Below are 16,745 nucleotides of genomic sequence, written 5' to 3'. Positions count from 1 at the left end.
TGTGTCGGTCAAATAAATCAGCTGGTACATGAGAAGCTTTCTTTGTTGTCATATTAATGCCAATTTCTGTTCCTGTCCTTTTCATAAATGAGGCATAACATGAGGCAAGGCAAGCTTTAACACCGTGTTATATAGTATGTGCCTTTAAATGGAGTTCATGCTTGCTAACTTTCTTTGTAATGGCATTTCTCTTTATTTTCTTTCTTATTAGGTGAAGGGTCTGTAGCGCTTGTGAGTCAGGATAGAGCTCAGCAGTCCACTGTTTTCCACTTTAATGGTAATGGAATGGAAATCAGATTTGGCATGTGCTGAGAAGACCAGCTAATGGCACACATTCTCTTGTTACTCCCCAAAGCATAACCGTGCCCTACTTCCTCCAACTCCCTTGTTATCTTTTGTTTCTACGGATGACATCATGAATCTCTGTGGTTTAAGCGTAACATCGGTGGACGCCAGCACTCTGGATCTAAAGTCTGCAAGGCACCATTTCATTTAGAGATGAATGTGAAGCCATTAAAATGCATCTGATTACATCCACCACTGGAAGCCCCGGTATTGGGGGAGAACCTTAACCCAACATGCAGGGGAGGCCGAGACAGGCCAAGCACGTGCAACTAGGATGCCTATCACCCAAGAAAATGCCCTGAGTCATCTCCCTCTTTTGGAGAACTGGCTCTGGGCTCAAGAGAAAGACCAAGATGAAGACGATGGGCCTCAGAAGAGCATGGGCAGTCAGGCTCTTTGCCAGGCTGCTATCCGTAAACTTGTGGAATACATCCAGCTGAACTTTGCTGAAGCTGAGAGCCCTTCTTTCAGTAGTAGCCTATTCAGAGAGGAAATTGATGCTGTGGTGAGGGCGGTCTGCCTTCACAAGTGTGAGGGAGATGGCCCTGAGTTTGGTCTCAGCTTTGGAAATATTCCAATTTTTGGAGACCCCGAGGGGAAGACGAAAGGGGTCAGGAGGAGGCGCAGGAAGGGTGATAAAGGCCCTGTATTGGATGTTGGGTGTATTTGGGTGACTGAAGTGAAAAAGAACAGCCCAGCAGCCCGTTGTGGAGATATTAAACTGCGAGATGAACTGCTGTCGCTTAACGGTCAGCTGATGGTGGGAGTTGATGTCACTGGAGCCAGGTACGATTTCTGGATTTGTTTACAGTCACCATATACATGCTTGAGCTGTACGTCATGTTCTATGACGCATAGATAAAAACGTTTTAGGGTGAATGTTTAAGCTAGTACTTCAAATTTCTAAGTACTAGTACTAGTGTATTTCTCTGATAATGACCATAATGACACAACCAAAATTGAAGTAAACTTTTAAGTAAAAGTAAAAGATTGATCTTTGGACATTAAAAATCAATATTGAGATCATTCAAATAAAGATTGCGATTAATCTGAAAATCTGAATTTTTACCCTGCCTTAGTTCTGTCGTCTATGTAAAGCAATTGCTTACTTTATGCTTCATTATACTACAGATTAAATTAATACTTTAGATTATTTACAGTGCTGGGTAGATTACTTCTGAAATGAAATTGGGTATTTTTTGCAAATTGCACAATTTAAATCCATTGTGTAATCTTTTAGATGACACTTTTTTGGTAATATAATCTGATTACTTACATATTACATATTTGTTGAAAATCTAATTATTAATTTTAAATGTATTAAGTACCAATTAACACTCCTTTCATTAAACAGTAGTAAACATAAAATCAATATTTATTTGTGCATTGATTAAGAAACTAAATTCAGAATAATACCAAATGCTCTGTATTTGTCGATTGTAGTAAGCACTTTGAATGCAGTATGTTCATTTCTGAAGATACAATACATGCACATATGGCTATATATTACATAACATTTTTTTATAATGCAGCCTGCTCAGACCTCTCTTTTAAGATATATGATCATAATTAGTTATTTTTTTATTATAATTATGCACTAGTTACTGCCTTTGGCTGATTGATGATGTAATCAAGAATGTAATCATGTAATCCATAAAAATGGATCTGTAATCTGATTATGCAAATTATAAAATATAATTTAATCTAATTACAAGCACTAAATTTTTGTAGTCTTTTTACATAATCCAGATTATATGTAGGGCTGGGCGATAAAACAATATTGACATTTATTGAAAAGATTTCCGATAGCAATGATACACTTTTGAGTCATTTTCTATATTTAGCCTATGTTCTACATGTAGACCATCGAATCAGGTACGCAGTGCTGGGCGGATTACTTGTGAATTGTAATCAGGTACTGATTACAAATTACATGATAAAAAATGCAATCAGTATGCAATCATGCAATCTCATAGATTAAATTTTTTGGGGTAATCTAATCCGATTACATTTAGATTACTTTAAACTTAATTCTATTTTATTTTATTTTATGTCACATGCATTTGAGTAGGATAATCATTTTAACATAAAAGTACAAAGAGGAAGAAAATGTATTCCATTCTTTATTACTAACAAAAAGAGCCTAAAAAAAGAGCTCCTTCTGACATTTTAAAAAAGTGCATTAAACATTACATGAATGAAATAAACATTAAATCTAACAGCAATGACAGTGCATGGCCAAAGTTTAGAATTCAAAACACTGAGACATCAAACACTGAGACAAAATATGCATTTTAAGTGCATAAAACAATAGCAGCATTACGAATACGAACATTAATTAACATAAAACGATCATAAAATGAACAAAAATGAATGACCATAAAATCATCAGCAACGACGTTGCCTAGGTCAAAGCTTTCATCTAAAACACTGAAACACTTTTAACCCTTACTGCTTACTGATAGTGAGCAGTAAGGGTTGAAAGATATTATCTTTTGAACAACAAGAAAATTCTAAAATTTTAAAACAGCAGAGTTCCACCGAGTCACACGAGGAACAACTGTGTCAAATTTTATGTCAAGTTTCATGCAGTGGACAACAGTAGAGCGATGGGCTTTGTTCTCTTTGAGATGGCATATTTGAAGCAATTAAGTTCAATGTGTGAGCTGCACACCATTGGTGATTTAGTAAGAAATAATAAAAATAAAACATCTAGTTCATTTTAAGTGCATAAACAATAGAAACGTTACATGAACAATCAGTAATGAACCTGAAATCAACAGCAGTGACATTGCTAGGTCAAAGTTAACAGCTCAAAACTCTGACACACTTACTTTTAACCCTTACTACTTATTAATAGTCCATCACCTGGAGGGCCTGGGTAGCTCAGTGAGTATTGATGCTGACTACCACTGCTGGAGTGACTCCAGCCAGGTCTCCTAAGCAACCAAATTGGCCCAGTTGCTAGGGAGGGTAGAGTCACATGGGGTAACCTCCTTGTGGTCCCGATTAGTGGTTCTCGCTCTCAATGGGACGCATGGTAAATTGTGCGTGGATCATGGAGAATAGCATGAGCCCCCACGTGCGGAGTTTCTGCGGTGTCATGCACAGCAAGCCATGTGATAAAATGCGTGGATTGACAGTCTCAGAAGCAGAGGCAGCTGAGACTTGTCCTCCGCCACCCGGATTGAGGTGAGTAACTGTGCCACCACGAGGACCTACTAAGTAGTGGGAATTGGGCATTCCAAATTGGGGAGAAAAGGGGATAAAAAAAAATAATAATAGTCCATCACCTATTCCTTAGCTGAGGTGCATATTTTACTGTTGTAATGTAAAAGGAGCACATTCACAAAATGTTATTCTGTGAGACAGTTGCGCTTCGGGGTAAGAATGTGATGCTATTGATATGAAAATGATCAATAAATTATTAACAATTTACTGCCATTGCCTTGTTAATATGTAATCATGTAATCTATAAAGAAGTAACTGTAGTCCAATTACGAGTATTTTAAAATGTACTTTAATCCACTTACATGTACTTGATTTTTGTAATCTGATTACGTAATACAGATTGTATCTAATCTGTTATTACCAAGCACTGCAGATATATGTCGTTAAAAACGCAAGCAGTTCGGCAAAGTTATACACACAATTAGCTAACTGAATCACTGTCATGAAATCACCCAGTTAGGAAGGATTAGCAGGCAGCCCTGCTGTCATGGAAACCGACAATGAGGCCCGGTATCCGCTAGCAAGCAGCTAGCTATCTGGCTAATTTAATATCATTGTGTACCAAACAAGACAGCACTGACAATGCAGTACAGCTATCGACTGATCACAACAGCAACTCTGACATCAACACCATTAACAATTTAAATTAAATGTACTATTAAATCCTAAATTTTATTCACTTTCAGTTGTTACCCTCAGGGAGGCGTTTTAGGCAACTGTGGACTATCAAGAATGTGAATCAGATGTCATTTGTGCCAACTGCATTCAGAATATTAAACGCGTAGTTGTATATGTGTGTAAATATGTGGATAGATATTTGAATATGCCTGAAGAGGGTATCATTTTAATGGATTATATTTATGTTTTTTATGCTGTTTTATGTGATGTGTTGTTGTTTATAGTGTCCATGGTGAAGCCGAAGACAAATTTCCACATTGTGGATAATAAAGTCAATGAACTGAACTAAAAATATTTTTTATGATCCATAGCACTGTCACAGGCAACAAAGTGTTTCTTCTTCTTGTGATGTTGATTGGCGGTTGGCAATCCAGTTAAAGGTGCATTACCGCCACCTACTGAGCTGGAGTGTGGAGCGTCACAAGAAAGTCTTTCAGTGGAGTCAAAACATCAACTGAAGAGGATGAAATTGGCTAAATTTAATCAAAAAGAGGTCATACACCTTATGTAGGATTAAATCCTAAACTGAATATATTTTAAAGGAAGCTTACCCTCTGGAGTATATAAGTTATGTTTAATTCATTTTTGAGGTCAAACAAACATGTGGAATGCAGTTCCGCCCCCATTAATGATATGAAATGTATATCGTGATAAATATCGATATCGAATTATATGAAAAAAATATTGTGATAATTTTTTTGGCCAAATTGCCCAGCCCTTATTACATGTAATCCATTACTACCCAGCACTGGTTATTTACATATGCAGAATAGGGCCTACTGTTGATTATACAGACAATCATTTCAACTCATCCTTTAGTTTGTGAAAATGAATTGGTTTAAATGCATACACTGGGACCGTAGCAGGCAAGCAAGCAGCATGGCAAATACATCTTTAAAATATGCAACTATCCTGCTGTTTTTAAAGTATACCATTTAAACAACACTTAAACGTTGCATGTCTTAGCGTGAGTCTAAATGATTTTCTGCGGTAATCTAAATTAACCACAGATGAAATAACCCTGAATTTTCCTTTAAACTGACAGGAAGACCCATTCCTAAAAAATTGGATGTACAACTATGTAAAATGTTATCTCAGTTTAGGCCATCAAAATGTCCAAAAGTGAAAGCACATTGAACAATGATGTCACTGGTCTGCAAACAGAGGAATAAAAGTCAGTCATTTATTATTGTAGGAGGTTTAGAAAATTAAGTAAAAGAGCCAAGAAAAGAAAAATTGTTTAACATCAAAAAAATTAATACCCATCACGTGATAAGAGAAGATATGTACACCTTGGTTTCAGTTCGTACATCTTCTCTTCTATGTAGCTCCGCATCTGTCTGGGTGGCAGCTGGTTGTTTAGATATCAGGGTCACAGCTGGCCTGAGAGAACAGGATCTCCTGTCTGCATCTTTTTGTTTAAACTTCTTTAGAGTTAGTGCTCCCCTGTGTCTATGTACGCGTGTGCCCTACGGTTGGCTGGTTTGTTCCAGGGCATGGGACTTGGATCATGGCCAGAGAGTCTTTTCCTTGTTTGCTTCACCATGCTGACAGCTCTGAGAGATAGCTGCATGTGTTAGTGTTAGTGGACAGCCTTGTATCGTTCCTCGTTCAGGCAACACTTGGACAGGCTGACACTCAGCTTTCATTCAGACAGCCAAATGTCTGGTCTGTGTCCAGCCAAAACAAAGGATAGACCTACGCTGCAAAGTTAAATCCTAAAATGAACAGCACATAATTAGCATTGCCATTTGTAATGCGGTTCAAGATGGGCAAGGAGGAGGCGGGAATCGGCTGAAGAGTCAACGTATAGTTTAATGATATAAATGAACTTAAAACAACATAAAACTTAAGGACACACAAACACACATGCAGCGTGGCCACATGCATCTCTTTCTCTTTCGAACCGGCATCACTGGCTGCCCTATATCTCGCTCTCCCGCCGATCAGCTGATTCAGCGCCGGCCATGCTCCATCATGGCCTGGCCACGTTCTCCTTCTCATCACACCATTCTGCAAGGCCATGCTTTTTTGTCTTTGCCTTCCGTGGCAAAAATAACTTTGTAATTTTGTGTCCCTTTCATGCCAGTGACATGTTGGAATGCACATTTGCTCTTTTTCCTTCATCAAAAGCCACTATATTTTAGCAGTAGTGTTACCTTTAAACATTAAACTTTAAAAATGTATTGATCACTTAATGAACTATACATGTGTCACTATATTACACTTTACATAAACTATGTTATTACAAAATGTCTAGTTTCAATACATGAGAAATATAATAGCAATACATTTTTATTAACTTAGTCCAACCCTGATCATAGGTGACTGAATTCTGAATAGCTTTAGTTACCCTAAAAAGCAGCCACTTAAATGGGTTGACCAAACTAGAATTTTTCTCTGTGACCACGTCTTAGTGAATTGAAAAATGTAAAACCAAAAGAACTGTCACAATTATTCTTAACTGGCAACTAAAGTACTGTACAAATTTATAATTTGTGTCCAGTAAAGCATCCAATGGAACCATTTACTAAGATATCAGAGTGCCAGAATACATAAATTAGTCAGTATATTTACAAGCACTTTAAAAGATATAAAACAATAATTAAAACAATAAGTCTTTTAAAAATGTCAAGTAAAAGCTTTAGTGTGACTGAAAGCATCTGATTTTTTAAGATTAATGCCATTTTATCTCTTCTTTGTCCAGCTCAACTTTGCAAAAACCCACGGTACGTTGATTATAACTGTCTATGCAAACATACTCAGTGTCTCAGTCTTATATTTTATATAGCCTAGTCCTATGTTACCGTAAAACGAAGACTGCATCCTTCAAATGTTTGTGAGAGTTTAATCTGTCCCCGTAACTTGAGCTCCATAATTAGGCATTGTATTGTGTAACTGATAAATGAAGGGAAGTTTTGCAGTGTTCACACAGAATCTGCTTTGGGACAACTGTCTCCCGTGCGGATGGATGAGAGGATACAGAAAGGGAGGAGGTTCCTGGGAGTGGCACGTGGTTTTGACTCAGAACTGAAGTTGTCTTCACAAACATATTATTTTCTCAAGCTAAAGAAAAGCTGTTGATGTCAAGACATCTCTTGGAGAGAAACAAAGGCTATATTTATGCCCGTTATTCTGATATGAGAGCTCTGATTTTTTCCCCTGTTGTTATAAGCTGCTTACACTTTGTAAGACCTGCAAAACAATTGAAAGCCTTGGTTCTTTATATTGTAGGTTTTTGTTACGTTAGTGCATCTGGGTAACTATATAAAGGGTAACTTTATTGCTGATTACTGGCAGGAAAGAATATTGAGAGCCATTCTGTTGTTGTAGAGCTCTGTGGATGAGATGGAGTTGGTTGCTTGCTTGCTTTATGCTTAATTTCCAGTGAAGTTTCTTTAAAGCTCAGTTATAGCCCTACAAATACAAGTGGCTGAGATCTTGAATTCAAAGTGCAAATTAGTCAGATTAACTTGAATCTAGGACAGGTTTATGTGATTTGTGAAAATGTTGTCACAGCAGAGGTGACATTTTCCAACAAAGTAACATTCCAGAAGACTTATCAGAGCAACAGCGTTTGTTTTAAGCAGGGACTAATAACATATCAAGGAACAAAATTGAGAACCAAAATAACAATTTTTTTCAGAATGTAACCGAAAACGGGGGTCCCTTTCAATTGTTCCGGAGTGAAAACATTATTTTTAAATGCTGCTAGTAACCAGTTAATAACTGGTTAATTTTGTTCCAGTACATTTTTTTTTATTTTTTATTTTTTTTTTTTATAATACCAAAGACCAAAGGGTTTATCACAGTAGTATTAATGGATTTAGATGGCCAGATGTATATTTGAAATATTTTTGGGGATATATTTAATATTAAGAATACATTTATTGAAAAGACTATTTTATATGGGGTATACACTGCCTGGCCAAAAAAAAAAAAAAAATAAAAAGTGAGAAAAAAGTCACCTTTGGATTTAAGGCAGTGTTATGGTCTGGAGTTGCTTCAGTTGGTCAGGTCTAGGCTCAGCAATGTTATGCAGCAATAAAATGAAGTCAGCTGACTACCTGAATGTACTGAATGACCAGGTTATCCCATCAATTTTTTCTTCCCTGAAGACACGGGCATATTCCAGGATGACAATGCCCAAATTCATCAGGCTGGTTCAGGGAGCATGAGGAATCATTTTCACACATGAATTAGCCACCACAGAGTCCTGACCTTAACCCCATTGAAAGTCTTTGGGATGTGCTGGAGAAGACTTTATGGAGTAGTTCGACTCTCCTGTTGTTAATACCGCCTTTAGCTTTGATTACGGCACACATTCGTCGTGGCATTGTTTCGAAAAACTTCACAACATTTATTTCCATCCAGAGTTGCACTGATTTTTGGCCAAGATCTTGTATTGATGACGGGGAGTCGAACCACTCCATAAAGTCTTCTCCAGCACATCCCAAAGACTTAACCAACACCTTAACCTAACCAACAGTGTTTTAAAAACAAATTCGACATGAAAAGCACATTTACTGAAGCAACCACATAAATTTTGCATCTCTTCTATGGCACTTTCGCTTCACTTTCACTTATGTTTCGAGCATGCTTGTGTGGGCTTGAGGCTCTGTCTCTGAGTCCAAAGTCCAACACTCTACCATGTGAACTACCGCACAAGCTAATTATGTTGGAATAAGTGTGTAAATATATGTGGGTCTGTAATACAAGCGTTAAAATGTAGCGTTTTTCAAATGATGCATTAGAGTGAATAAAGCGCACAGTTGTTGTAGTGCCTCTAGTATTTATTTCACCAGGAAAACGTAGAAAGCGGCACATAAAACTCAGTTTGCAAAATATATAGTAATGTTCATTCTATGAGACTAGGATGCGAAAGTCCCTTATTTTTAGTTTGTTTTTCTAGACCAGGTCCCTTGTTTCACCCACCTTAGCACAGAGTACTGTTATTTTAAAAAGAACATTATTAAACATTCTTTTATTTCATTCTAACTGGTTATCATTTGGAAAGGTATGCCATAACTAGAATTTAAAAAATACAGTTTCTGCTCAGAATGAATTTAAATTAAAAACGTTTTGTTTTTAGTCTCTGATTTTAAGTATCTAATATGAGGGTGTTTTCTGACGAAAAGTCCAACGTGGCTAGTCATCCCTAACATGGTATTCTGGTGTGTTGGTGTCTCACCAATCTTCTTTACTAGCTTCTTTACTAGCAAGACTTCCACCGTTGACCAACTTCACCAGAAAGAAGGGTTGGAGACCATTGTATCACCAGACCCAAAAAGCAATGGGCTGTAGCCTTCAAACACAAAAAGAGACACATTATGGAAATGTTATTTTTCATCAAGTGCTTTTCATGTTAATGGTTTCAGTGCAAAACCTCTGGGCCCAAATGGAGCTCACCACAAAAAGCCTTCTAGTTTTAACGTGTCTTCTTGTAATTTCGGTCCCTCTGTATTTTTTTCCTTTAACAGCCTGGCCCAGCATCTGTCTGTGGGGAACGTGGAAAATAGCTTAGTGGCACTGCTCCAAATAGCCCATGCAAAGTGTTCTCCACATGGTCAATGAGAGAGTAGTAAGAAAATAAGATTAAGAATGATACACTTTCAAAAATTACTTACTGGCTGTCTGATCTTATGTTCATCTTGAAAGCAAATTTCAGCGGATTGGGCCTTATACATTAATCTCAGCTATATAAATCAATTGAAAGGAATTTTCCAGAGATCTTAAGGAAACAGAAGCCACAAATATCTGGCAGTTTAGAACAGAGGTGTGAAGACATTAAGGTCTGCCCAAAATTTATTTTGAGCCATACATTTTCCACTGTTTTTAAAGACATATACTGTGTCAAAGTGATTAACCATATTACATTATCCATCTGTCTTCTCAGAACCACAATGAAACATTACAAATTAGCATTTAAACTTGTAATGCACTGTAACCTATAAAGTCTGTAGTTCCTGACAGTGTTAAAGATCAAAGCCTCCAGTGAGTTAGCACTTTTAGTCTATATTTACTTTGAACCGATTTACTCTTCCCACTCAAAGTCCTATATTTGCGAGCCAGCTGTCTGTGGTTAGTTAACTTGCCACTTGGATGAATGAGAGAAAGACTGCCATCTTTTCCCTGGCATTAACTTTTACTGAGTTTTGCACTTTTCTCATAAGCAAGAGAAGGCATCAGCTCTCTCCTCTTTGGGGAAGAGATTGGTGAGTATTGGTGTGGTGGCCCACAGTAATGGATATGAGTGCCTCAAATTAGGGACTGTGGTCTTGTTAAAACATACAAGATTGTTCTTTGTTTGAAAATAGCTTGTAATTACCAGCTCAAATGTAGGTTCTCTTTTGTTTTCATAATTCTAATAAGAGGAGTTCAAGGTTGTAGGGTGTGAATAAAATATGCAGTGGGATGTTTTAAATGTCAAGGACATGCTCAATCAAACACAATAACGGGGGCCTGGGTAGCTCAGTGAGTAAATACGCTGACTACCACCCCTGGAGTTCGCAAGTTCTAATCTATGAGTGGTGGTGGTGTAGTGGACTAAAGCACTGAACTGGTAAGTGGTTGTTGGTTCAATCCCCACAGCCACCACCATTGTGTCCTTGAGCAAGGCACTTAACTCCAGGTTGCTCCAGGGGGATTGTCCCTGTAATCAGGGCACTGTAAGTCACTTTGGATAAAAGCATCAGCCAAATGCATAAATGTAAATGTAATCCCAGGGCATGCTGAGTGACTCCAGCCAGGTCTCCCAAGCAACCAAATTGGCCTGGTTGTTAGGGAGGGTAGAGTCACATGGGGTAACCTCCTCGTGGTCACTCTTGGTGGGGCACATGGTGAGTTGTGCATGGATGCCACAGAGAATGGTGTGAAGCCTCCACATGCGCTATTTCTCCGTGGTAACACGCTCAACAAGTGATAAGATGTGTGGATTGACGGTCTCAGATGCGGAGGCAACTGAGATTCATCCTCCACCACCCAGATTGAGGCGAGTCACTACGCCACCACGAGGACTTAGTGTGCATTGGGAATTGGGCATTACAAATTGGGGAGGAAAAGGGGAGGGAAAAAAAAATCAAACACAATAACTCACAGATAGTCTTTAATGTAAATTTTTTTTTTATAAAAACAGATGAAAAATCTGTATAATTCATAATCTGAAAAATAATAATTTTCAATAGGTTACATACAGTATTAGCCTACTCTTATGTAAAGACAGGGTTGGGGAGTAACGGAATTCATGTTATGGGACTACATATTTAAAATACTAAATATTAGTAACTGTATTCCATCACAGTTGCAATTTACATCGTTGGAAATCAGAATACAGTTACATTCAAAAAGTATTTTGATTACTGAAGAGATTACTTTGTTTTTTATTGTAATTTGTTTAATTTAATATTTAGTCTATTCAGTTGGAAAACATTTCCAAAGTGAGATCCAACAGATCCAAAGTGCATTTGAACAGCAGTGAAACACTTTCTTATGATTTGCTTCATTCATCCGAGCACTTTCACACAGTTGGAGTGAAAAGGTGGATGTGACGTCATTGAGGAACTTTCCCTTGGGAGCTTAATAGAGTAGCTACATCGTGTTTCTACAGCTTTACAAAAATGGTTAGAAACGCTTTGACAGATGAATCCATTAAATACACGATTACATGCCTTGACAAAGTTTTTTATGTGGTTAAGGTATTTATTTATTTATTTTTTTACAAGAAATACTAACCAATGTAGCCATTAACATAGTGTAGAAAGCTACAAATAATATATTTTTGGCCTCATTCTATGAACAGAATCCACATACGATCAGAAAAGGATGTCATTGTGTAAACCCTGAGGGGTTTTGACGTTTGGAGCAGCAAAAATAGTTAACCTTGTGTAAAGTGAACATTTAGCTTTATGCTATACTAAAATGCTATTTCTTGCCTTTACATGGATCTGTTACCAGGCTTGATTTTATTTTATAATGAATTCTATGAAGAAAGTTTTTTCTCTAGTAAGACCTTTGATATTAGTGCAAAGATGTATTGGAAAAATTTTATTCTTTATGAGAATTTAAATATTGCTTTCCTGTTAAAATATGTCATATAAAAATATGAAATTACTTGAGTACTGCACAAGACAGTATTTAGGCTTTTTTTTTTTTTTTTTTTTTTTTTTTACAGAGAATATATTTTTAAGTGTATTTTCTTACTTTGAAGTAAATAAAGTGTCAAAACATGTGAAAAAAATCTGTCAGTGCTAAAGAAGTAATCCAAAGTACTTAGATTACGTTACTGACTTTGGGTAATCTAACAATATGTTAGAATATGTTCAGAAATGACATTTTACAGCATCTGTATTCTGTAGCAGAATACCTTTTAAAAGTAACCTTCCCAACCCTGTGTACAGACATGATTCTGTGCTGTCATGCAGTCATAACTGTAGGCCTACTTCATGCATGAAGATTTTAAACTTCTACATTTTTAGACATACCATTCATCTACCACTGTGCACAAAACCCAAACACCACACAATTTGAAAACAACATTGAAAAAAGTAATTGAACCCCCAGATTTCTCTGGTCACAGATGGAGCTATAAGGATTAGCTCTGTGCAATCCGGATATTCAGGTAATACTGTCTGGTTGGGGAACTAACTGTTTGAAGCCCCTCAGATTACATTCCACCATGTCTGGCTCATGTGATTTTAAATTATGCCCATGGCAACTTTACTTTGGAAAAGTGATGGCTGAGACTGTATCTTTCAAGGTAGTGTTGATGATAGAATTAGGTTGAACAATGATGATTTGCAAGCACACAAGGCCAAATGCATGCACAGGACAGTACCGCTAGTTATGCACCTCTTTTTTTTTTTTACCAATTTAAAATCCTGGCACAGTCTGTCGAATTTCAAAATTGAATTGTAAGTCACATATGTTCTATTTTTTATGTTTTTAAACCTTAAAAACACTATTTATTTATTTTGCCAAGGTTCTTTTTGGGGTCAGTTGTTTGTTTGTGAAGAGCACATGATTAAAAAGGCAGAAACTAAATCAAATCATTAACATGGATGTAAGGCAAGGTCTTAAAAGGACTGATGTTAGGATAATTTGGTCTTGAGTTGGTGTATTAAGCTGATGATGGTCCTTTGGGAATATATAATAATATCTGACCAACATGACATTACATAGCTACATTTTTATGCATTAATGTGAGTGATCCTGTTTCTTTTTTAATCCTGTTACACATTCCAGAATAAAGTTGGGGCTGTGCAGTTGTGGAATTGTCCATAAGAGGGCAGTGGCACAAAACTTTCCAGTTACACCTGATAAAAATCCTTTTATCTGCACTTTGGAATTCATTAACTTCATGAAATAGGAAAAGGACAAAATTAAATGGAACTCTGCCATGCCATGAGGCCTCTTATATTTTATTGTACTTTGCATGCTGCTGTACATTTTGTGTAAAAAATAATCTGGTGGAAAAAAACAATTAATTCCAGCCATATTGTAGTACTTTTTCTCATATCTTGGAAGTGAAAGAAAACTAAATCAGGTATTCATTTGTAAAATAGATAGGGCAATCGACTAGGCAGCAACTAGTATTTGAAACAGTTTTATGGACATGATTGTTGTTTTATGAATGTTAGAGATAAAATAATACCAGGTTGCAAATTTCTTCTGCATTTTATTTTTTGTTTCAGTTTTAATTAAACAACATAATGTACTAGATAAATATGGTGAGAACAACAGCAACAATAAAAGAGAAACTATTGGATGCATGTCCATTTCAAGTGCATGAATATGGTTGTGTTTTGTGAATGATGCTACTGTCTTTGGAAGACCCACAAACCACTCAGAGTTATGTAAAGAATGTGTGCCCAGACGGCAGCCCCCGACCGGATGTCCTTCATGATGAAAACAGGCTTTAAGAGGAGACACCCAGCCAGTGCACAATCAGGTGCAGGTCTATGGACCACCTTTCAATGGAGATTCCGTTGAGATTTAGAGTTGAAGTCAGAGGTTTACATACACCTTAGCCAAATACATTTAAACTCAGTTTTTCACAATTCCTGACATTTAATTGTAGAAAACATCCCTGTCTTAGGTCAGTTAGGATCACTACTTTATTTTAAGAATGTGAAATGTCAGAATGATAGTAGAGAGAATTATTTATTTCAGCTTTTATTTCTTTCATCACATTCCCAGTGGGTCAGAAGTTTACATACACTTTGTTAGTATTTGGTAGCATTGCCTTTAAATTATTTAACTCGGGTCAAACGTTTTGGGTAGCCTTCCACAAGCTTCTCAATAAGTTGCTGGAATTTTGGCCCATTCCTTCAGACAGAACTGGTGTAACTGAGTCAGGTTTGTAGGCCTCTGTGGGGTTGAGGGCATGGCCGAACATTCATCTGGTGAGAGAGGAAGCAGTAAGGGTTTTCACCTGAGATGAATTGCTGCTAATTTGGATTTCTATGTTCTAATTGTTTTATGTTGTTTTAAGTTGAGTTTTACATTAATCTTTAGTTTACTGTTCAGCCGGTCCCCGCCTCCTCCTTGCCAGTCCTTGAACTGTTACAGTGGTGCCGAAACCCGGGAGGGAGGAGGGATGCACTGTCACGGAGTCCTCGCCACTGCCGTCTGCAAGAGGAGCAGCTGCGGCCGTCTGTCTGGGGACGGAGGGGTCGCTGCCAGCCGCCGAGAGCCGGAGGAACTGCTTGCTCACACATGCTTTTTCAGTTCTGCCCACAAAGTTTCTATCGGATTGAGGTCAGGGCTTTGTGATGGCCACTCCAATACCTTGACTTTGTTGTCCTTAAGCCATTTTGCCACAACTTTGGAGGTATTTTTCGGGTCATTGTCCATTTGGAAGACCCATTTGCGACCAAGCTTTAACTTCATGGCTGATGTCTTGAGATGTTGCTTCAATATATCCACATAAGTTTCCTTCCTCATGATGCCATCTATTTTGTGAAGTGCACCAGTCCCTCCTGCAGCAAAGCACCCCCAAAACATGATGCTGCCACCCCCATGCTTCATGGTTGGGATGGTGTTCTGCAGCTTGCAAGCCTCACCCTTTTTCCTTCAAACATAACGATGGTCATTATAGCCAAACAGCTCAATTTTTGGTTCATTAGACCAGAGGACGTTTCTCCAAAAAGTAAGATATTTGTCCCCATGTGCACTTGCAAACTGTAGTCTGGCATTTTTTATGCCGGTTTTGGAGCAGTGGCTTCTTCCTTGCTGAGCAGCCTTTCAGGTTATGTCGATACAGCACTCGTTTTACTGTGGATATAGATACTTGTCTAGCTTTTTCCTAAAGCATCTTCACAAGATCCTTTGATGTTGTTCTGGGATTGATTTGCACTTTTCGCACCAAACTACGTTCATCTCTAGGAGACAGAATGCGTCTCCTTCCTGGCCGCATGGTCCCATGGTGTTTATACTTGCGTACTGTTGTTTGTACAGATGAACATGGTACCTTCAGGCATTCAGAAATTGCTCCCAAGGATGAACATGACTTGTGGAGGTCCACGATTTCTTTTGATTTTCCCATGATGTCAAGGAAAGAGGCACTGAGTTTGAAAGTAGGCCTTAAAATACATCCACAGGTACACCACTAATTCAGTACACCTCCTATCAGAAGCTAATTGGCTAATTGTCTAAAGGCTTGACATAATTTTCTGGAATTTTCCAAGCTGCTTAAAGGCACAGTTAACTTAGTGTATGTAAACTTCTGACCCACTGGAATTGTGATATAGTCAATTAAAAGTGAAACGATCTGTCTGTAAACAATTGTTGGAAAAATTACTTGTGTCATGCACAAAGAAGATGTCCTAAATGACTTGCCAAAACTATAGTTTGCTAATATTAAATCTGTGGAATGGTTAAAAAATGAGATTTAATGACTTCAAACTAAGTGTATGTAAACTTCTGACTTCAACTGTATGTTTTTTTTTTTGTTTGTTTTTTTTTAATGTATTTTTTTATTGTTTAATTGATTCATATTCATAACATTTTGGAGACTTTCCTTTTTACTATAAATGATTGAGGTGCTTTTTCCCTATCTGGTTTGTTGAAGTGGAGTAAAGTTTGGAATATTATGATCCTGCAAAGAGAGGAAAGCACAGTGAGGCAGCTTTTCCAAATCTGCTGAATTTTATGTGAAAGGATTCATGTGAAAACAGTGACTTAACGGAATATTCTGGGTTCAATACAAGCTCAGTCGACAGCATTTAATTTAGACTTTTCCTTCCTTTAAAAAAGCAAATATCTGGGTTCCAGTGAGGCACTTACAGTGGAAGTGAATGGGGCCAAAATGTAAATGTTAAAATACTCACTGTTTCAAAAGTATAGCCACAAGACGTAAACCACATGTGTTAACATGATTTTAGTGTGATAAAATTGCTTACTAACCTTTTCTGTGTAAAGTTATAGCCAATTTTACAACTTCGTTGCCTTGACGATGTAATGGCAACAAACTTAAAACCCCCAAAACAACTATT

At 37.4% G+C, this 16,745-nt stretch overlaps 1 protein-coding gene across 1 annotated transcript in view; it reads left to right on the top strand.

Annotated features, from left to right (window-relative positions):
* The first annotated feature begins 359 nt into the window (after window positions 1–359).
* LOC127429968 (PDZ domain-containing protein 2-like) overlaps window positions 360–16,745 on the top strand; it is a 97,707-nt gene continuing 81,321 nt past the window's right edge. Inside the window, exon 1 of the mRNA XM_051679373.1 lies at window positions 360–1,131. Coding sequence (XP_051535333.1) covers window positions 620–1,131 — 512 coding nt within the window. The 5' untranslated portion in view covers window positions 360–619. The remainder of the gene's footprint in view (window positions 1,132–16,745) is intronic.

This window comes from Myxocyprinus asiaticus, chromosome 3, assembly GCF_019703515.2.
Source record: "Myxocyprinus asiaticus isolate MX2 ecotype Aquarium Trade chromosome 3, UBuf_Myxa_2, whole genome shotgun sequence".
Lineage (NCBI taxonomy): Eukaryota > Metazoa > Chordata > Actinopteri > Cypriniformes > Catostomidae > Myxocyprinus > Myxocyprinus asiaticus.
The sequence above is the reverse complement of the archived record's forward strand: the minus strand, read 5'-3'. Positions and strand labels throughout refer to the sequence as shown.